The sequence below is a fragment of the Phalacrocorax carbo genome, chromosome 5 (genome assembly GCF_963921805.1).
Source record: "Phalacrocorax carbo chromosome 5, bPhaCar2.1, whole genome shotgun sequence".
Taxonomy (NCBI): Eukaryota; Metazoa; Chordata; class Aves; order Suliformes; family Phalacrocoracidae; genus Phalacrocorax; species Phalacrocorax carbo.
In genome coordinates this window covers 7,832,761-7,855,300 of record NC_087517.1, presented here as the reverse complement: position 1 = coordinate 7,855,300, position 22,540 = coordinate 7,832,761, and the positions used below count along the sequence as shown (strand labels likewise).

Genomic DNA, 22,540 nt, shown 5'->3' with positions numbered 1-22,540 from the left:
CCCGCCGCCGCGCCGGCCAATCGGCGACCGCCGGGCCGCAGAGCCCCGCCCCGCCGCCCCCTTCTTCCCCGACCCGGCCCCACAGCAGTTCGCGCCACAAGCGCGCCCCACGTGCACCGCCCCGCCGCCGCGCCGACCAATCGGCGACCGCCGGGCCGCAGAGCCCCTCCCCTCACGGAGGTTTTCGCGCCAAAGGCGAGGGGCGCGCCGGCGCTCAGGGCTGGGTTCGGTAGTGGTCGTGCGCGGCGTCTCGGGCAGCCCCTCACCGACAGGACCCGCTAGGTAGGCTGCACCTCCGGCTTCCCAAGGACTAGCCTGGGGTGAAAAGGGTGTAGGTTAAACCAGATGATGGTCGGGCCTTAGTTTGGAGACTCGGCTGCGTGTTTGTGACATCGTGCTTACGGGTAGGACGGTACGAGGTAACGTTTGCCAAGGGGTGCCGTGGCGGTGACAGCCCTGGCGGAATGGCAGCTGGCGGCACGTGGTCCCCGCCAGCAGGAACCGCTTCAGTATCTATGAAAAATCGCTTAGAATTGCTCCGCCACCTGCGGAGTCGTTAATCTCTGCCTAAACTGGGAATTTCGCTGTAATTACGGCAGCGAACGGCTGACTCTCGCTTCTGAGACCCTTTACAAAGCACTGGCAGCGCAGGCTTCCAGCAGCAGCGTTCTCGTTACGGTGCGCTTGCCATATGGTAGGCTTGCGAAATGGTAAAGGCAGCCTGGCAATAGGGGGGTTTAGGTGTAATAAGATAAAACTCTTAACGGTTTGCTCACTTTTCACGGCAGAGGTCGGGGTGGAGGTCCTGGCTGGGTTAGCCCTTTTTGAAAGTTGGTACTATTTTAATGCAGATTGTTAATGACAGCTTTCTGAGGGTTGGGTTTTTGTGTTCTTTTAGCACGTGGCTAAGGGCTTATGAGTTGGCAAAGTAGAAGAAAAACTGCCCAGCTGTTTACAATCGACCCTATGCTTACATGCTGTTTTGAATCCAAAGAAAATAAGAAAACAGAACTAATGATAACTTTAAAAAAACTTGCAGTGAATAAATTCCATATTTTGTGCGATCATACCAGCAAAAACGTGCACAAGTGCATGCTGGTTGTGAGGCTTGTTTATTTTAAAAGAAATAATAACTCATCTTAGATAATCTCAGCTGGTTTTTCTTAATTTCTCTTTACCAAAACCCTCCCCCAGCCTACCCCCACCCTGCACACAGGTAATGGCAATACTCAAACAAGGAATGGTAAATAATTAAAATCTGTTTGGGCAAGTTGTGTGCTTTAGAGATGGCTGTCAGGAAAACATGCTGTTTTTCCAGGCTTTCTCACTTTCCCAGGCGCTTTCTGGCATGGAGGAAGGTGCTCTGAGGGGACCCGTGGCCAGCTGCAGGGCGTACGGGAGGAGCCGTGCAGGTGCATGTGGTGGAGGCTAGCAGTGGACTCCCATGGCCCACATGAAATAGCACCACGGCTGAGCACTGCCGCATGGGATGCGCTGGAACCCTGGTAGGAACTGGAGCCTAAGGCAGCCAAGCAGTGTGCCAGATGGATACTACGTTCTCCTCCGTCCCTTTGGCAGCAAAGTGCAGGCCATGGTTTGCTTTCACATGGAGAGGTGTCTAATACACCTGGAATTGACTGGCCTGGGGTGGAAGCACAAAGCTTTCTTGCTTTTACTCTTCCTTTCCTCTTCCCCAGGCCCACTGGGCAGGGTGCAAGCAGCTGTGAGGTGCCTGGCTGCCTGCCGGGGTTAACCCCTAACAGCATGTGGCAGCCACAGGGAACCAGTCCTGCACTTCGCTTCCAAAAGAACAGCCCGAGTTCCCTTCCCTGCTGGGCAGAATCAGAGTGCTCAGTGGACACAGATGGGTTTTCACAGGAAAATGTTTTGGTTAAACCGCAGAAGCAAACTGAGGCTTTGTGCCCTTTGTTTTGAGCAGGTGACTCACTGGCTATTCCTTACCAGTATCCTTTTTAGTACCTTGATTTAAAAAATTGCACGGTTGCAATTCCCATCTGTACATCATGAAAGGAAAAAAAAAAAACCAGAAAACATTTTAACTGGTGGAGAAGCAGCAGCAATACGGACTCCATGTAAAATGCTAAACTTCCCGCAGGTTACTGGAAATAAAGGACTACACAAGTTCGACTTTTCCAGAACAACCAAGACAGAGTCACTACCTATCAAAGCAACATGAAGTTCTGAAATTACTATTTGCAGGGTTTCAACCTAAGTTTTAACAATGTGCAGCTTCCACTAAAGTCTCCTGTTAAGATTACATTCAGGGCAAATGCATTTTGATTTATGATCATAATTATTTTCAGTTAGCCAAGAAAAACTGCATGAAAGGATTCTGGTTACAAAGGAATCGGGGTCTGCATCCAAATTGTTCTTGTGCAGCTACTGTGAATAAATCAAACTACAACATGAGCTTGAACAACTCTAAACAGAATTGGGATAAGCACAGTTGTTACAGGAATGTATGCACAGACCTTGCTGCCAAATCTAGAGCACAGTTCTCAGTATTTTATTTGTTGGCATAAAATACAAGTCAGTAATTTTGCCGTGTATTATGAACGATGTGCTTCTGCTGTGGAACACATTACCAGTTCCATATGATAAAGTAATTAAATTCATTTCAGGTGGCTTAGCTGAATAAACAACTGTCTGGAAACTCGGATTCATCAATAATAACGCTGATGATAAGCTGTGCCTATAATCCACTTAGCCATGTAAAGTACAACTGGGTACGCTCTTAAGATTTGAAGTTAATACTTGGGGAAGAATCCTTGGTAAATTAATTACGACAGACTCATAAGCAATGCTGCAAAGTGTGTTATTCCTTGAATTGTGTGACTTCTAAACAAAGTTTAACTTTTACATTTCCAGCACCTCACCTAACTGACCTAGTATGATTGTTTTTTAATGGAGAACGCCTGTCACAAAACATTAAAATTAAGTCTTGTTCAATGGCAGCTGCAAAAGATGATTTGCCCGTTTGTGAAATTCTACACAATTTATACACAGCCTCACTGACCTTTTTGTAGCATAACCAATAAGTGGCTTCTCTGACATTTAAAAATCAAGGTAGTGACAATAACACAAACTGTCTAAACCATACCTCCTACTGAAAGCTCTTTATTATGTAAAATGTTAAGCAAAGATTAAGTCAGGAATTACAAATATGTATAAATATTAGAGTAACTCTATTGCAGTGCCCAGGCAAGTAATTTAATCCTTTGCTCTTTGGCATCTACACTTGAAAATTTAAATTTGAAAAACAACTATCAGATGCAGTCCATAAAAGGAAGTCTCGAATACAGTGGTTCCTCTCCAAATGCAGGGCACATCCTTTTGGGCTGGGAGGAGGAGGAAGAGAAGTAGCTTTGTACATCACTGCAAATTGAGGAGGTTCAAGTAGGTGATTCATTTGAGAAGAAGGATGTCTATAAAGAATTTCAGAAGTACTCTGACTTACAGAAGCACCCCATTTCTCTAAATGTGCATCAGCTGGGCTGTTCAGAGCATTTATAAATGAGAAAAATCCTGAAATAGGTTTGCTTACGTTATTTGATTTTCTTTCATCGGCAATAGATACATGAAATCCTTGCTGATTTGTCTTGTTTGTTATCCTAGAGGCTGGCTCAGGCAGGAAAATACATGTCCTGCTCTCAAACTCACCGACCATTTATTTTCTGAGAATATTATATATCCCTTGTGTATTCCATGAGTGTGTGTAACCTATCCATTCTCAATCAGTAACATAAAGAAGAGGCCTATGGCTTATGTACAACTTAAAAAAAGAAAATAAATTTAAACTTCCAGCAGCTATTGCATCATTAAAAGAGAAAGCAACCCTTATGGATTCATGATTATTGATCAACAAAGCAAAAATCAGAAAGACATTGTATCTAATTTGCTTTGAGAGATTTATTGCAATCTATTTTCACAATTTCATATGAAGACTTTTTGTTAAGAATGTTGTTCTTCTCACCTGCTTCTCTACCTGACACTCACGTAGATTAACAATTGGCTGCTTTCCTCCTGGTTTTTAAATTGCAAGCATCCAGTCATTTTAGCTTTGAGCGAATTCTGTACTTCAGAATATTCAATCTTGCTGACATAAGTTAAAAATGCAGATTTTTTATTGCATCATTTATTAAAATGTTTAGAAACATGATACAATTCTATGTGACACTAGAATACTAACTCAAAGTATCACATTCTCATTAAAAATGTGCACAGTTGCCAATACAAAGAGTCTTGAACTGTTAAAATATTTTCTTTTAAATAAACAGCTAAGGATAAAAAAAATTATTGTGGCACTTTAGTAAATGAGATTTTTTTTTGTATTGCATATTATAATGCTCAAATCAATACAGGTTCAGCAGTAGGAGGGGGTATGCTTGCAATCTTATTGTATTTGCAGGGCAAATAATCTCAAGCTTTGAACAGCCACTCATGTCAGGGTGTCAGTCGTTTGGGATCCCGTGGGAACATGGAGGTCTGACGAACATTATGCAGCCCTAGGTACAGCATGGTTACTCTTTCCAGCCCTACAACAAATGAAAAAGAATCCATCAGTATTGTCAGTCTTTTGTTGGAAAGTCTGAAGAAGCTAAAGGTACTTTATACCTACAGCCAGCCCCCCACAGCAATGTGACTAAAGACAGATGTACATTAGCATGTCCAACTACAGAAAGGAGCTACATCCAAGATTTAGGGGTTTTACATATGGTGCCTTCTGCCACGATATGGACATCATTTGGAACATGTATCAATTAGCAATGGTACTACAGACTCAACCCTGCTCTGAATCGCTGCAGACTTTAAAGAGGGATGGTGCAGAAAATTGAAATGAGAGGTGGGTGATCAGAGCTGTATCTTGCATACAGCAACAGAAGCATAGGCCAAACCAGTCTGAACAGCTTCAGAGTAAGGGACATGAAGTGCCATAACCAACTATAGGTAAAAGCCTACAGCTGGGGTATTTTATCCCAAACCCTCTACAGTACAAAGATGTAGATTCAGCAATACATACCCATGTAACTACCTGCCTGTATCTTTATGATAATAAATGTTTCACTGGTCAACGTGTTCTTTCTTCCTGAAACCTTAAGAGGTTATGTGTGTACTCTGGAACATGGAAGGACTTCCTAATCCATGGTGCTACATATGCACCCCAGGCATGCTGAGATGAAACCTAGATGCATGCTAGTTTTTACACACTGCCCTCCTATGCTAAGGTTTCCACCTGAAACAGCCAGAAACCAGCATTCATTCTCACAGCATCTCCTGTTTGGCTGATACTTGGCCTGACCTCTGGGATGTTCCATGAGGAGCATTTACTCTGCAGAAAAGATGTAGCTTCAGCTCCCTCAATGTCAGTTCTGACCGGTCTAAGTGATTTTGGATCATCTGTAAATGCTGCATCTCTGCTCATGTGTACTGCATGATCACTGATGCTTACATCTTGTAGGTATTTCTGAACAGCTGTCTCAAGAGCATAACACAGATCTAATGCATTTACTGAAGACATACTTAGGAAGTTGTTCTGAGAACATGTTGGGAAGGTACTAAATATACTTTGCAAAAGTAAGGCAAATGCAGAAACACCGAAACAAAGAAATAACTGTGTTTACTGAACAGGGCCTACGAAGTGTCCTATTTCCATATGCACAAGCAGATTTCATCCTGATAATGAAAGCAATGTATGTAACTGTAAAATGTTACCATTAAGATGCCTAAACCCTATCTTTTTTTCATTTTAATATGTAAAATACTCACACCCAAGACACAGAGCCTCAATACCTTTGCTGAAACAATCAGCATCAGCCAGGCTGACCAGTGACATTCAGCCAAATCACTAAGACAGAAGCAATCACTTATTCTCCTTACTGCAGAACAGCTTCATAAAAGGTGCTAAGAGACCAGTGGCTTCTGGTATTAGTAGGCCATGATAAATCCACACATAATATAGTTTCTTGCTTCCTTAAATTTTCCTCATTGGTCAAATTTGAAAGTCATGTGCCTGGCTGATAAATCGTCATTTTTTTCTTGTGATCACCTACTTTTTAAACTTGCCAGACTGTGCCATTAATATTTTGCCTATTTATTTTATGACAATCCTTACATTTCAGCTTCTCTCCTTCAATTCTCCAGGATAAAGAGCCCCACACCTTTACCTAACAAGGCTACTATTCTTAATTTTATATTGAACCATGCTTGAGACTGAGCAGTTTAAATTAAGCTCAGGCTAACGCAGAACAAAATAAAATATAGATACTTACCTATTCCTCCACCTGCGTGTGGAGGTGCACCAAAACGAAAGGAATCAATATAAGCCTTTATTTTCTCCAAATCTAGAGAGGAAAAAAGTTTTGTTTCTCACATGCTTAATGAACCCCAAGCCAAGCATAAAAGTGACTAGAGGACTGCAAACACAACGAAAAATTTACCAACTTAACTTACACACTAACAGTGGGGTTTTACTCATTAAACATATAAATTAACCAGGACTATCTAGAAATTATTACTATAACAGTTTTGTTTTAGAATTTTGTTAATAACTTAATCAAGGAAGGAATTCTAGAACTGAGTAAGAGCTAGGCCCAACTGTTCATTGTAACTTACAGAAAATGGTGACTTCTTGAACAAACTGCAGTGAGAAAGCGAAGATTTAGCAACTACTTTTCCCTCTTGCTATAATGGGAGAGCTACTCCCTTTTTTTTCCCACTGCCTACCTGGCACTTCACCCACTTCATTTTATCACTCACTGAAACCATAATTTTAATCTACATTTTACTCTCCCGATCTCCACCGAATTTACTCTTTTACCCTTCCACTGTCAGCTGGCCTTGTCTTTTTTTTTTTTTTTTTTTTTTACATGTCACCAATGGACACTTCTTATTTACTCTCAGTTCAAGATTTAAAAAGGGCAGCCAACCCCACAGGACTCTGCTGCAGTACTCAGTAAGAAGTTTGTGAGATTACAGAGAGGCACAACTGAATGAGACTTGTTTGTCTACACTCATTCTGTTAAAAGGTATTTCCTGCATTACCTTCTCTCTAAAGTCATTGGAAACAATTCATTTTTGTCAAGGTGTTGCTGGGAAACTTACTAGTTCCTAAGTACCACCACTCTAAAATGATCAAAGAGATTTAGATGGATTAACACTAAGCATGAAACAGTACTGTGACTGTAGCACTACTGCCATGTAACAAATTCTGCCTCAAGTTCTTCCTCTAAAGGAAACAAATCATTATTTATATTTGTTTAAATTCAGCTTCATGTTGTTTGACTCATTACCGATGCCGTGATGCTGGGCTCTTTCTGTCAGCAGCTGAGGATCGTGAATTCTCTGAGCTCCAGACAAGATCTCTTCCCCTCTCATGAACATATCGTAAGAGTTAGAGCTTTTCTGGAAAGACAAAGATGAGTTTATTTTCTACCTACAGTTGCTCCATCCTTAGGTGCATATTTGCCACCTCTCAGTAACTTAACTTATGATATTCAAGTTGTGCAGTACGAGTGCAATGTAGTTGGAGTCTGCCTGAGAATTACAGCTCTTTGGCTCCTCTCATCAGACTGGAGTTGATTTTAAAAAACCTGAAGTTTATCGCATGCCCTTTGAAAAACTATTACACTCACATGTAGTTATCCCAGCAAAAAATGCTCCAAAGATATTTACCCTGGATTTAGGAATAAACTGGGGAATTTCTAACAGTGTAAAAAAGCATATTTCCTGTTAAACTGTCTGCTGCCTGGGAAGAACGTTTTTGCCTCTTTCCAGTGATGGCAGCAGTGCTCTGACCATGGAGATCTCTTCATAAAGCTCTCACAATTTTAGCTAGATTCTTTCTGGGATATTTTCACCAGTGAAGAGTAACTGTAAACATTTTCCAAGTCATGTAACACTGACCTAATCCTGTTATCAGAATTTTAGTTGTAACATATAAATATACTTTATCTATTTTGTCAAGTTATCTCTACACCCTACACAGAATAATTTAAACTACAAAAAAAAACCAACAAAAAAACCACAGAAAACAAAGAATTTTACTTACAGGGTTTACTGGGTCTGGCATTGTATAAAAAGGCCTCACAGCAAGGGGATATTTGTCAAGAACATAGAAATCTGTGTCATACTATAAGAAGATAATTTAAAACAGTTAGTGCAAGAGAAAATTATGTAAAGAACAAATTACAAGAGGAAGACAATCAGTGAATCTTTGAAATAAAATTTAAAAATACCTCCCAATAACCTTCTACAAAATTGACAGTATTATCTTAAGAAAAAAAGTTACCAATAGAAGTGGTGTATTATTTTTCAGTTTTCCAATACTTCCAGTGTAAAATTATGTTTAACATTAACACGTCTTGCTGTAGAAATATGTATGTATTTTTTTGGCAAAGATCTCGTCTTCTCCTATCGATTTAGTTAGAATCCGGTGGTGTTTTGTGGGGTTTTTTTTTGTTTGTTTGTTTTTATTATATAAGAACCAGTTTTGGAACATACTATCCTGTTTGGTGTACTTAGTATAAGGTGATGGAAATAAAGACAAAAGATTGAAAACAGTTTGAAACAGCTTATTAATGATAAAGCTTATTAATGATAAAGACAAAACTGCCAGTATATTAAATAAGCAGCAGCAAAATGGGAATGCAGTCAGACAATTTAAAAATGCTTATGCTAATCACAAACTTCACAACTTCAGCATGTTCTGAGATACTGTATTCTCAACCAGTGTGTAAAAAGTTGTTTTACATGAAGTAGGCATTTATACCAACCCAATGACTCCACGACATCATGTTTCAGATTCAATAACAAATTTACTTATTCTAAAACAATTTCTACCTTTTCCTTTACCAGGCGTCCCAGGAGCTTTTCATTAGGTGTGCTGAAAAAGATTATCACCATTAAAATAAAGTGATTTAAACTTGTACTGATTATATACTTCATAAAGCTAAAAAGATTTCAAGCTACAGATCTGCTGCACCCTGCCCTTTAGAAAATCTAGTACGTGTTTCTGAATGTTTTGGATTGTGCATACAAATTTAAAAAATAAAGTATATTTATTTCTGTTCCTAAATATTTTGTATTGGTCATAGAAATTCCTTAAATTAACTGATACCTAAAAGATATTCTTGCTCTTAATATAACTACCTCCTAATCACCATATTCTGATTACTGAAGAACTGTATACTCTATATCCCATTGGCATACACCTTGTGCAGCCATTCCTTCTTAGGCACAATAAGTGAGAAACACCATAATCAGTTGCTGAGGAGTTTATTATGCTCTGTGGAACTCTTACGATTGAAACTTCTTTGACGCACAGATTGTTTAACCATAAAATCACGTATTATCCTAATGGTACTGGATATATTACGGGAAAGAACAGAAATGCTTTAATTTGTTACGTGTCTTTAGAAAAGTTCATATATAATCAGTTAATTAAACCCATCTTTCAGTCAATCAATGGGAATGCAATCATAATCACTTAACCATTTTCCTGAGAAGTGGAAAGAAGAAATGGGAAGGTGTTACTGAAAAGAAAGAACTTAAGACTGATTAACCTTTTTGTTTAATCCTATTCAAAGACAGGTGAAAATTCACATGGACTGCAATTGTTAGAAAAATAAATGCTGCTTTTATCATTAGAAGGTTCAAGTTACTCTCACTTTATGTTGCATGTTATTTTCTTTTCGATTTCAGAGTTTGTACGTATAGTCTATGGTAAAAAAAGGACTATTTTCATATCCATTTATTTCTCAGGAGATCTGGATTTGGGTACTGTTTGTTCCTCTAAAAGCCTGTGGTTCCTTCTCAAGGGCTGTCAGTTGCACAGTACACAACTGACACTTTACTACCACTTTCACAAGACTGACACATTTGTGTACTGCCCAAGTACCTGAGATCTTCTTCGTCACCCATCTCAACTCCAGCCTCTCTAAGCATGGCCACAGCTTCACAGTATTCCAGCCTCAGAGTTGGCTCCAAAAACTTAAATGGCTCACATGGGAACTGTTTGTTCACTGTCTGAATTTCAGTTTGGAATCTATATATGAGGAAACAAGAACAGAAGCAAGATACGAAACAATCAAGGAATGTACTCTTCTGCATCTAATAATGGTTTTGGAACGGCAATACAATTTTGCCACAAGAGGTCCCTCTTGCAACATAAAAAATTGTTTTAAAGCCACTTCTGGAGAAATTCTGTACAATCCTAATGAAATTTTTCATGTTGAGTCAATGCATCTACTTCAATGATATACATGTTAATATTTTACTATTATTTCTGTTTTATTCCTTTTGTAAGAAATGATTGACTAGGTCAAATTTTCACAGTACAGATATCCTGTTTGAAATATAAGAGAGAGATTTCCTTCTAGACAGGTGAAAAAATTTGCATTTCTGCTGGCAAGATAGTCTAATTTGTAAGCAAATGAAAACCACTTCCTAAACTTTTGGCCTGCCGTGTTAATGAGTTAGACTGTGAATAATAGAAAATAATCTTTGCTGCTTTCACAGCAGACGTGCAGGCTGTTACAATAAATCTGATTCAGAAAAACTTTCTTAGATACTAAATATTACGATTAATTTCAAAATAGTACAATCAGTCTACCTGTAGTGGCACAAAAAGGAAGAAGTTTTAAACTAACAGATCATTTCTGTCAGGAAGGCCATTCAAAAGTAACCAACAAGTCTTCTTAGTGCAAGCTAGCATACTCTAGGAGATACAACTCGGCTACAAATAGTTTACTGGGCTACGGCTTGAGTGAACTTTAATGTCAGGCACAAAGAAATAGTTAAGAGCAAAGCAAAAATGTTCATTTTTAAGTTCTGTTGTAAATCAGATTACTAATGATTATCTGACAAGCTGAGGACAAAACGCTCACCCACTTCACACCACAGCGCAAGATACCTCAAACAAATGAAGTTGCTCATGAAATGGAAAATGCTCTCATTACCTTTCCTGAAGTCCCTTGAATATCTGCACCAAGGTATCTGCAATCTCATCTACCACTTCATGATAGTGATAGTTAAAAGCCATTTCAATATCCAGACCAACAAACTCAGTCAGGTGTCTGTGTGTATTGGAGTCCTCAGCTCTAAATACTGCAAAATTAAACAACAGAAATTCTAACTGACCTGATGTTATCATCCCATTTTGAAAAATAACACTGACAATCAATCACATCAGCATTTGGATCAGGCAGACAATGCTGTCTTTAGACATGACAATTCTCACTGAAAAACAGAAAGAAACTAGCTGCCTCAAAGCATCATTTATAACAACAGTGACAGCACTATTGTGGCTGTGGTGCTCAAAGGATACAAGACAGACAAGAGTTGCAGGGAGGCAGTAGCTCTTGTTAGACCAACAGATAGAACTGGAAAAAACAGACAAGCTTTCAGGCACACAAGAACTTTCAGATTTGAAAACTGCCTTTTTCAGAGGAAATGGACTTGTGTACATGTGTGTGTTCTGGGGCTTTTTTTTTTCTCCCAAATATGAGCCTAATATAAACATCTTCCCATAAACCATGACTCATTGGCTAGTAATTAACAAGAAATTTAAGATCTTCTGAATACTTGCATCTTCTTTTTATTTTATAAGCTGTTACTGATTTGTTTTCCAGCATTTCCAGCTAATGTATCTTTAAACCTGACTTCAAGGTCTTAGAAAAAGATGCTGTATTACCATCTAAAAAGGCCACATCCTATCAGCTTTTGAGAAAGAGCATGAGACAGAAAAAAAAATTACTTTTTCACTATTTACTGACAGCCCAGTTAAAAGTATGCATTTTCTAAATAAAGTTATTTGGTACCTATACAAGAGCAAGGGATAGGTACATGTTAATATGCAATCTGAAGTATATAAAATGTAGCTTGCCTATTTTAACTGCTCACTACTGGGCAACTAAAGCCAACTAGGCAACTACTGGGCATGGTTAATAGGAAACTATGGCTTCAGTAATCACAGTGGTGTTCCATGTTTTACTAACGTCATCATATTATCAATTTCCAATGTAACTCTATTCTTCCTCCTCACAGAACAGCAGGCACTGGAGAAGAGTACTCCACCCTTATTTCAGCATGTTAAGTTTTGTTCCAGCAACTTCTCTGTTGACTCTCATTAGTTGCCCCAACTGAAATATGTTTGGTGAGTGAAACTATATTAAGTGAAACCATTCAAAGCTTTCAGTGTACATGTTATCTTATTTGTACCACAGCTGTACACTTCACACTTAGGATAAACCACCGCTTTTCTTACCTGGCCCAACGCAAAAAACCTTTTCAAAGTCAGCACATATACACATCTGCTTGTACAGCTGTGGGGACTGAGCCAGGTAGGCACTGCTTTTGAAGTATGACACGGTAAATACATTGGCTCCTCCTTCACTGGCAGCTGAAAAGCAAATGCTTGCAGTAATTATTAAAATAAAAATGTAAAAAATAAATCAGAGGTAGAAAGATTGACTATTGGCCTTACATTTAGAGATCAGGAGATTTTTCTTCAAAACATACTAGAGGGAAAAGTTGTATTTGCATCCATTAATGCTAAGGGAGGTTTTGCAGCTCAGGACTGTCACACATCACCTTGCAAATCTGCAAATTTCACTGGGATAGTTTAAGATGTTACTATTCCCAGCTGACCGTCACCTTAGAGTGAGAACAGCAGAGAATGCATGCCTGTACCACCACATCCACTTGCACCCCAGCATTTCTGCAGAAACCAATCTTTTTCAGGGACATAGGCTTCCAGGGGTTAACGGCAGAGGCTGAGATGAAACTGCATATCCTGTTTTGCCAGGACCGTCCTCTCTAACTGAAGGCATCAATATCTCAGAGTCAAAATCAGGTTTACCAGAGGACATCTGCCAAAAGTACAAAGCTTTTTCTCAGTTTGAGGCAGTTTTCATAGAAGGTTACCTTGAGAGAATAGGAACCAAGAACACGTGCATTCAAATCGTTTACTGTAAACTGCCTACCAAAGCTATCAGCTGAGTCACTTTACCTTTCCATTTCCCAGTGTAAGATATGAGAGTTATAGCTGCCTCGCTTGCCAACAAAAGCATGCCAGAGTGAACGATTAGTTAATAATCTTTGAAAGTTCTAATGTTAAGATAACTCCAGGGAATGTACTAATTTTTATTATTATTACTACTAACCATTCCACTGAGAATAATGTTTCCTTTCTTTCTTTACCACTTCTTCCATTGAAATGGTTTCAGTGAATATTTACAGTTATTTTTTAATACAGGTAGCTTGTAAAATCTCAAATCTTAAAACAGCTATGATATTTAAATTTGAAGTTTAGTAAGGATCGCATCGACTTAACTTAGTTATTTTTACAAAATATGATCTCATTCAAACAATAGGATGCTTGCTTGCTTGCTTTCAATGGTACACTGCACAGCAAGATCAGCACACTTCCTCAAAGGTCCTACATAAATAAACTACTTGGGAGTCTTTAGTACTTCATGCTGTTTCAACTGTCTCTGTAGGGGGAAAAAAAAAGTTATCTAATCTTATAGTTCAACAATACTTTCTACGTTGAAAGAATAGTTGCTTACATGTATTTTGTTAAAAAGTCCTTTTTTTATCTCAAGCAAGAGCTGTCTTCAAAAATACAAATAGAGAAGTACAAAACTCAGTAGGCAAAATGTATGCGTATAATGAATGCACATACAGTGAGAATAATACAAATACTCTGCCCTACAGCAGCATTTTCCATGCCGTACGTCTTAGTGACATCAGCAAAACCTCAAAGAACACCCGTAAGATGGAGGAAAATCACCCATCAGTAAATCAAGTCATTTGACTTTTGAAAACAATACAGCACATCAACAACAGAACCAGAAGCAAAATCTACATTTCCAGACTTCTAGTCAGGCTGAAGCTGTTATGCCACACTCTTAGAAGAATGATCTGCTACCATCTATTCAGCCATATGCTCATTGCTAAAGTGACATATTGTATATAACAGCATCACCTTTTATACCATGATGTGTTTGTTGTAACTTCTTTAAGATGGAAGCTGCTTTTAATCGAAATTAGAGTGGGGTTTGGTTGCTTTTTTTTTTTGATACTCGGAATGGAACCGGCAGTGGTCAACACTAAGAACTCTGATTTGAAGAATAATGCGTATGATCAGACATCTGTATTTAACCAAATTAAAACTTTAAATGCACTGCAGAGCACATAAATCAAGTCTATATAATTGTCTCGTCATTCTTTTAACATCCAAAGTGAGCAGAAAAGTAACGAACAACTTTGATACCTGAAGTTTGCTATGTTGCATCTAAATTAGAACTTCATATTTTTAAAATAAAATGTTACTAAATTTTTGGCAGATAGATACATTGAGCAACTGTAAAAGAAGCAGACCCGTAGCTGCTGGATCACATATACAATACCTGAAATTATTTTGGGAGTCTGAATTTCCACAAATCCCTTGCGAATAAGAGTTTCTCGGAAAAGCTGACAAATACCAGACTGAAGGCAGAAGATTGCCTGACTAGTGGAGGTCTACAAGAAGAAGATACAATAAGGAATCCTAAGTTAGTTTTTCCTGACTCTGTTACTTTTTCTGGACAGCTGGAAGGATTAATTTCTTCTCTTAGGAACACTTGATTATTGTATTTGCCTAAACAGAGAAAAGTGCAAGTCAGTAATTGTTTATTACACACACACAAAAAAAACAAACCAGCAAAGGAAACAAGATAAACTCCTCATTTCAATTTATGGCATATTCAGTTATAAAGGAGGCACTATGGTCATTTCTGCATTTAAAGAATCACTGATTTATGAGATGTGCTTCTGCAAATAAAGGTTTTATAGTAAGAAATTGAATAAAAACACTAAACCTATTAAAAAGCTTTCAGCACACTGAACTAGAACAGCTGCAGTAATATACAGTGCCTGATAAAAGCAAAGCTCTCAATAACTTGCAAAAGGCAGAAATGTTTCTGTCTATTAAAGGCTACCAAATACAACATTTTTCATTAAAATACAGTCACATGTTAACCACATACAACACTGCCACAAAAACACCCCAAAAGCAAGGTCTAAACTCCCAGCATTTAGAACAGTCCACATAACACCTGATCACATGAACTGTATTTTCAAAATTTACTCCAAAAGTACATTTAGCTGAAAACAAAAGCAGATTTAGCTGAACTGATCATCTTCTTTTGTTTATGTATGTGACACATTTAAGCTACTTATCTGGTTAGCAATACCTACACTAAATGTTCCTGTAACACTTTTGGTTTTAGCATGAGGAAAAAAAAACCCTGGTGAATGTTGAAAACACTGCAATACGTCAACACTGAGCCCATATCTGATTTTGTGCTTGCAGTGTTTAAGACCTGATGGTTAGCAACCCAGAAGCATATATAAAACCTAACGAATTCTTGCAAACAACTAAAAGCACAGTTCTTTACGACAATCTGCGTCATAGCACTGTTTACTTCTCCTTTCTAAAAGGTACCCAACTTTTCAGTTAGGGTAAGAAGAGCTTTGTGGGCTTTTTCACATGACTCCTACCAAACCACAAAACAAAAACCCCCAACCAAAACAAATTATATAAGCGCCCAAATTTAAACAGTCAGTCAGTAGATACATTGAAATAAAGCTACATCCATCATCTCTGCAAGAAAAAGATATCACTTCACTGAAAAACCAAAACACAGAACTGTAATAATACTGCAGATCTGTAGTAATTTGGAGCTATTTGCAATTTTACTGACCGGTAAACGATCTCATGAGTGTAAGTGCTTGAGACTAGTAAATAATAGCTAGCAGCTCTCACTGTCTGATGACATTAACCACAGCCCCTACTCCCACTACTTTCAAAATGAAAGAAATGAGGGTTTAAGCAACAGTTACAAAAGCACCTTTAAACTTTTTCACCTTTTTTACACGGGTCTCCCAGAATCAGACATATGCTAAGACTTAGCCTGAGCTCTGGGTGCAATTTGGCAGTGTTACATCAAATCACTAGGATGATTCAAAGGGATATTTTCATTCTTTTGTCTTAACCATCTCCTACTTAGAAGCTGAAAGGCATTTTTCCAAGAGGTGACAACTTGAACAGTCACATTTGGGTTTACCAATACAGTTTTTGATCAACTAGACGAATTTCTAAAAATGCTAAGAGACAAAACGTGTAACGTTTATTTAAAGTGGTATATAGAGTAACAATGCCTCCTCTACCCTTCTGATGAACCAACACCAGCTTTCTGCCACAGCAGGTAAGAATGCAGTCCTAAGTCATTCAGTCCTAGGAAAAAGAAAAATGGTTGCTAAACCCAATCTGAAACCAATTACTTGGTCTGACGCCTAAAAGTGTGCACAGAAACACAGCCAGTCAATAACTAACATGGTTCTCCACTAACAACAGCTCATCAGGGAGTAACTCCTCCTGGCTTTAGTGACAATGCAGAGCAAAGACTCTGTGTTCCTAATCCCTTCTATAATGATAAATTATACTTTAAAAATGAAAGCTACCAAACTCAGATCTGGACACCAAAGCTTTTATTTAACTACAGACCAAGGAAAGAACAAGCAGCAATTCTCCGCACCTCAAATTAGATCTGACAAGACCACTCATCTTTCTACCAAAGCGGGCTGAGTCTCAGTGCCCGTTTATTCAGAGACTGCCAACAAGGGTAACTGTGGAGTTACTGCAGTCTCCTTTTAAGAATAAACCAGGCCAACAAGACATTTGAGAGAAGCTCCTAAAGAAATGCAGATGACAACATGCAGTGGAGTCAAATGGATGACCTCAAAAGTTTTATGTGCCACTAGGACTTTCCACAGATTTTAAAGATGATTCTGTATCTACACATGGATCAGAACTTTTCAGATGTAATTACAATCTCTGCACTGGTATAATGTTTATGACAAAAGGAGAGTGAATCTGTCGGTTGCCCTGTCTTTAACTGAAATGCTGGTATATATATTACCGTGTTTGATACAATGGTAGGTAGCAGTTACCATCTGAGCTACCACACTTAGGTACAACCCAGCAAACTCAAGACAGAAACAGCTGTCAAAATGTATTGATTTTCACCTTTGCCTTAGAAGAGATTTTGCCATGGCATTCTTTTCCTATAGTGTTCATTCTATTATGAGCCCCATGATTACTCCATATGTATGATTCCATATACATATACTGACAAACTGTCTTATTTGAGACTATGGCAAAGACAGTAAATATGCATTCAAGAGCTAACCAGGATCAGAAACAAACTTATGCCACTTAAATACTGTTGCAGTTAACAGTGTTGATGTTTTAACCTGACTGCCGAGTTGATTTTACAGGAAAACTCATTAATAATCACCTTTGTTACAGACAGCAGAAAAAATGTTTAGCTGGCAATGCTGAAATATGAGTTTTGGTCATTAACCTCACTCTAATTTCACTTGTGAGTTTATTATTTAAATGCCACAAGGAAAATATTAATAATAGAACAGAGCATTCCCTAACAACATAAGCAAGATTATGAAAATAACTCTCACATTTTATTCAACACAAGCTGCAGTGTTAGAATAATCAGAGCCATGTAAGTTGCTAGAGACCAGCGAATGTTTCAATAGAATCGGGGACAGTTAACACCTTATGTGATCGTATCTCAAAGAGCTGTGACTGAGGCACAGATGTGCGAAGTTGTGAAATTTTATTTTTACTCTCACGACAGCTGTAGAATTTTTCCACTCTCACCTCTGTCTTTTCTGTTTGCCTGCTGTAACTACATATCCTCCACCATGAACAATCACTAAACACGTAAAGTAGGCTAAATAGAAAAGGAAATAATACAATCTATATTCTTTTAAGTAATATACATTATTTTAAATAATTTTGCAATTCCGCTACTATATATATCACAGAATCACAGACTGGCAGGGGCTGGGACAGACCTCTGGAGATCATCCCATCCCACCCCCTGCTTGAGCAGGCACACCCAGAGCAGGGGCACAGGGCCGCGTCCAGGCGGGGTGTGAATGTCTCCAGGGAAGGGACCCCACAGCCTCCCTGGGCAGCCTGTGCCACTGCTCTGGCACCCGCACAGGGAAGGAGTTTCTCCTCATGTTTAGCTGGAACTTCCTGTGGTTCAATTTGTGCCCTTTGCCCCTTGGCCTGTCGTTGGGCACCACTAAAAAGAGCCTGGTCCTGTCCTCCTGACACCCAACCTTCAGATATTTATAAGCATTGGTGAGATCCCCCCTCAGTCTTCTCCAGGCTGAATAAACCCAAGTCTCTCAGCCTTTCCTCATAATGGAGATGCTCCAGTCCCCTAAATACAAGCAATTAAGTTTTTGCTAGGAAATAGGATTTATGTTAAATAACAGTTTAACCCCAAAGTGACTGAAGTCAACTTTTATTCAAATTTCAATATTACTTATAGTACAAGAAGATACGAACATGAAATTTGCTGTCTAAATGACTGGGACCGTGTTATGTCTTCACCACCAAATCACTACCCAAAATAAAATAAACTGTATGTCTGCTTGTTCATTACAGCTTCAATTCAGTCAGGAAAAACACAGCTTTTGCAATGAGTAAATTGAATTCAACACAATAAATCAAGCTTGAAGTAATCAAGTATTCTGAAAGAAACTGCATTAAGATCAGTGTACAGTTGGATTATCATATAACATAGTCTGACATCCATAAACTACTAGAGACACAGTTTAACGTTTATGCTCTTCCCTGAGCAGTTTAAACAGGATAATATTGACCCTAAAAAGACTATGCTTTGGTCTCAATGAGCTATGCATTAGCAGACACAATTATACCATCAAGGCTGCAAAACGCATATAAATCAAGTCAAATTTGGACAGATACTGTTAAGTTAAAAACCCTGCTGGACATCAAAAATAAGCCAGAGCAAGGACATCAGTCAGGTCCATTGTTAAAACCTGATGAGAACCTGAATTGATTTTTTTTTCTTCAGAGGAAGACATACTAAGAAGCAAAACCCAAAAATCAGTGTTTCACCTGTTGTCTTTTCTTAATTGTTTTTCATCTACCAAAGATCTTAATGAAATCTGGTTTCTGTAGGTGTTTTTACAGACATGGAAAGTCTACACACCACTGAATACTTCAGTTAAACTTAAGAACAGCAGAAAAATAGAGATTTAAAAACACAATCAGTGCTCCAACTTGCCTTTTTTAATTGTTCCAATAAAGGAATGATAAATCAAACATCTCCACAATTGACTGTTTTGACTTCCGTTAAGCTATAGAGAAACACAGATACTTAGAACAACAGCGGTTTTCTCATGGTCACCTGTGGTTACATGAAAGAAAATCTGGTCTATATAAGGACTCTTCCTTCTTCTTACCAGCTCTCATCTCTATACCCCCATTTTTCTACTCCACAAGTACGTGATCTGTATTTTATGAGTTAACCCATCAGGAACAGATTCGTTCTTCCTCAGCCATTGCTCTTTGGAAAGGATTTTTAAAGCCCCCCCCCCAAAAAAATAATCACTGTTCTCCCTCCAAACATGAGAATAACAACTACAGCAATACCTTGGGATCTTGGCATTTAAGTACTTCCCATCCCTAGCCCCCAAAAAATTACCAGACACCTCTGGAAGAGCTTTGTCAGCAAACAAAATGCAAGATTGTTTAAAATATAGTGCACGACTCAGTCTGTTTTCACATGTACACAAGAATGGAAGTCTTGCAATCTTTGTAGACTACTTTGTATAGGACATCTCCACTAGTGTAATTTCCTTATTATTAATCACACTCCTTCTATTGCATCATAATCAAACTCTCCCCAGTATATATCATACCTAGATGGAGTGATGCCATTTTTGGAAATTCAGTCCCTTTCATTGATGCAATAACCGAGTTTTCACAGCTCCACTTTATCAAGATTTGGCCCCCTCCAGTGAACTCATTGGTTAATCACTACTTAAAATTAGTTAAACTACTTAACTACTTTAAAGACTGTATTTAAATAGACAAAACTAATTTTAATTCCATACTAAGGACTTTTTTTAGTCTAAGTCTAGCCAAGATCTAGTTTGTTAAATCTTTCTCCAAAAAATGGTATCTCTCTTTTTTATGTTTGTTGACCTTCTTCCTTAAAAAACTGGGGCACTGAGGAAACCAGAACTAGACGGTACATATAGCTGTGGTTGGACTTCCTCCCACACTTGTAGGAACAGATCATCACAGCATCTCTGTTAGAACTATCCTGTTAACATTTCTTCTCTACAGCCCATGATTTGGTTTTCCTAGAAAGACGAGGAATGGGAGAGCAGTCGCCCACAATGGTTCTACATACCCCTCTGAGCTTTTAACACATCATGTCTTCTAATCGTCTTTAGAACATGCCTACCTACGCAGTGCATTTGAAACATTAGGGCTCCAAGTCCCATTTGTAGTACAGCTCCAGTATATGTAAACAAATCACTGAAAATCAATTACTACTTGGGGGTGGGGGGTGTTCAGTTACTTTGCAGGATATGCTGCCTTTGTGTCCCTGCTTTTGTGAGTCCACTGCATACAGTTCTTAGGATGTGCACATATAAATATAAGTGCATGTATTCTCACTGGGATTTCCCCCTTCTCCATTAAATACCTTTTCTGCTTATTCAGCTCTCCCTTTAAAAAAACAGGTTGAAATAACACACAATAACTTAGAATCTTCCCTTGCATGAGCAAAGCTCCTGCAAAACAAAGCAAACTTGTGCATAGGCATGAGCCTACTGTTCCAAAATCATCTGCTTTTGTTCCGAAACAAATAATGAAGTGTGCAACAGAAGAGACACACAGAAATGTGACACAGTCAGAGACAGAAACTTTTTCTGTCCATAGGAAGAAGGCAAGATAGATACCTAAGCCTAATCAAGGGAAAGCTGTGACCATGTTACATCCAGCCATGGGTGCATGCAGAGGATGAGACATAAGGTACTGAAGTACATTTGATATTTCATCCTTTCATCAATTTTGTAAAAAGTTAACCTGAATTCCTGTTTAGCATGAAATAGCTGTTTAGCACCATACCACAGCAGCTGCTGGAGCTAAGGGGGAAAACAGCTTCTGTAGAATGCAGAGTTAAGGTTCAGACCTCAACAAAAGGTGCCAAACATTGCTGAATAAATGATGTACCAACAAGGGTTGGGACATATAAGTTAGAAAAAGTTATCGCAGCATCCATTTAGCTCACCAGCTGTACCCTCCAGGCAGAATACTGATAACTAACATTCCATTACTATACTGGCAGTGATATACAAGTAGTAGTGGGAGAGTCCTGCAGGATTACTGGATGTGTACAGGGATGGAATAATTTTAACCAACCCCTTTCTGTTCTGTCTCTTGGGTTTATTCTGGCATTACAGACTTCATTCTTTTTCCATTACTAAACACCTTCTTAGGTTTTACTCTGCAGATGCCCTCATCTGAATTACAGCCGAGGATACTTTCATGTCATTATTTTCAGCTATTATTTTTAACTGTTATTTCCTTTTGTATTGTTTATCTGTTCTCTTTGGGTTTCGTGGCTCTTTCCAGTTTATTATACAGGCATTTCATTAATTTAATGGATTTTCTTAAGTTTCTCTGGAGTGCTGTTGAGTATTTTTCTTCATCACCAGAAGTTCAAGTAAAAAATGGCACTTTGAGCATCCCAGAGCTCTCCATTCAATTTAGCACACTGCCTTACCACTACCATAAGCCATGATCCTTTAAATGATTTTCACTTTTAACCATTAGTATAGAATTATTTTCATCAAAGGTGCAATTTAAGACACAGATGAAGAGACCAATATGATGAGATACTCCATATCCTGAAGAGTAATCACAAATGGAAGTTGCTCAGTATTACACAGAAGATCAAGTGAAAAGCAATTAAATTTGGTCCAAGTAAAACAATTTCCACAAGTAGTTTTAGTTGCTGAAATAAGGAGATCAGATGTTCAAATCCTTTAAGCATCTCAGTGCCAGAACTTTCCCAAATTTTCCAATAAATGACTTTTTTTGTTTTATTTCCCAGGTCCATAGAATGATTTACTGAGAAACTGCCATTACCAGAACTTTAAAGGCAGTACTAGATACACCATAAAAATGAGCGAAGCACGCTCTTCATTCAATTAAAAGTTAATTAAAATTTTATTGTGGAGAGTTAAGTATAGGAAAAGGCCAGAAAGCCTCATGTCAATATGAACAGCTAGCTACTTACACACTTAGTGTTAGTTGCTGCTTTATTAAAAAAGAAAAGTTCTGTAAGTGATTTAGTAGGTAGGTTTTTTTGCTGCTGATCAGAAAAAGTAAATATTTGGGAGCTATATGAATTCACAGAAGGCTGTGTATCTACGACCTAGATGAGGAAGGCTCTTTCAAACAAAAAAAAGAAAAATATATGTATGCTGTGGAAGAAATAGAATGAGATTGGTATCATGGCTTGGTAAAATTTCACTTGGAAGACAGGCATTGCAGCACCTCAGTTACATGTTAAATTCAAAACTTCCATCTTATACTTCACAACTGAGCTCTTACTGCAGT

At 38.4% G+C, this 22,540-nt stretch overlaps 1 protein-coding gene and 1 long non-coding RNA gene across 3 annotated transcripts in view; one reads left to right on the top strand and one right to left on the bottom strand.

The window, feature by feature from the left end:
• The first annotated feature begins 168 nt into the window (after positions 1–168).
• LOC135313343 (uncharacterized) lies at positions 169–14,223 on the top strand. Of its 2 annotated transcripts, XR_010372967.1 has the most exons (4): positions 169–282; positions 6,922–7,046; positions 9,781–12,172; positions 13,735–14,223. It is a non-coding gene; the product is annotated as an uncharacterized LOC135313343 (long non-coding RNA). The 2 variants fall into 2 exon arrangements; XR_010372966.1 differs by having other exon boundaries at positions 171–282; positions 9,781–14,223.
• DARS1 (aspartyl-tRNA synthetase 1) overlaps positions 3,123–22,540 on the bottom strand; it is a 43,312-nt gene continuing 23,894 nt past the window's right edge. Inside the window, exons 8-16 of the mRNA XM_064451041.1 lie at positions 14,430–14,541; positions 12,284–12,418; positions 10,977–11,124; positions 9,917–10,063; positions 8,860–8,902; positions 8,069–8,149; positions 7,311–7,422; positions 6,291–6,362; positions 3,123–4,556 (exon numbers count right to left, since the gene is read on the bottom strand). Of these exons, the coding sequence (XP_064307111.1) occupies positions 4,465–4,556; positions 6,291–6,362; positions 7,311–7,422; positions 8,069–8,149; positions 8,860–8,902; positions 9,917–10,063; positions 10,977–11,124; positions 12,284–12,418; positions 14,430–14,541 (942 nt within the window). The 3' untranslated portion in view covers positions 3,123–4,464. The remainder of the gene's footprint in view (positions 4,557–6,290; positions 6,363–7,310; positions 7,423–8,068; positions 8,150–8,859; positions 8,903–9,916; positions 10,064–10,976; positions 11,125–12,283; positions 12,419–14,429; positions 14,542–22,540) is intronic.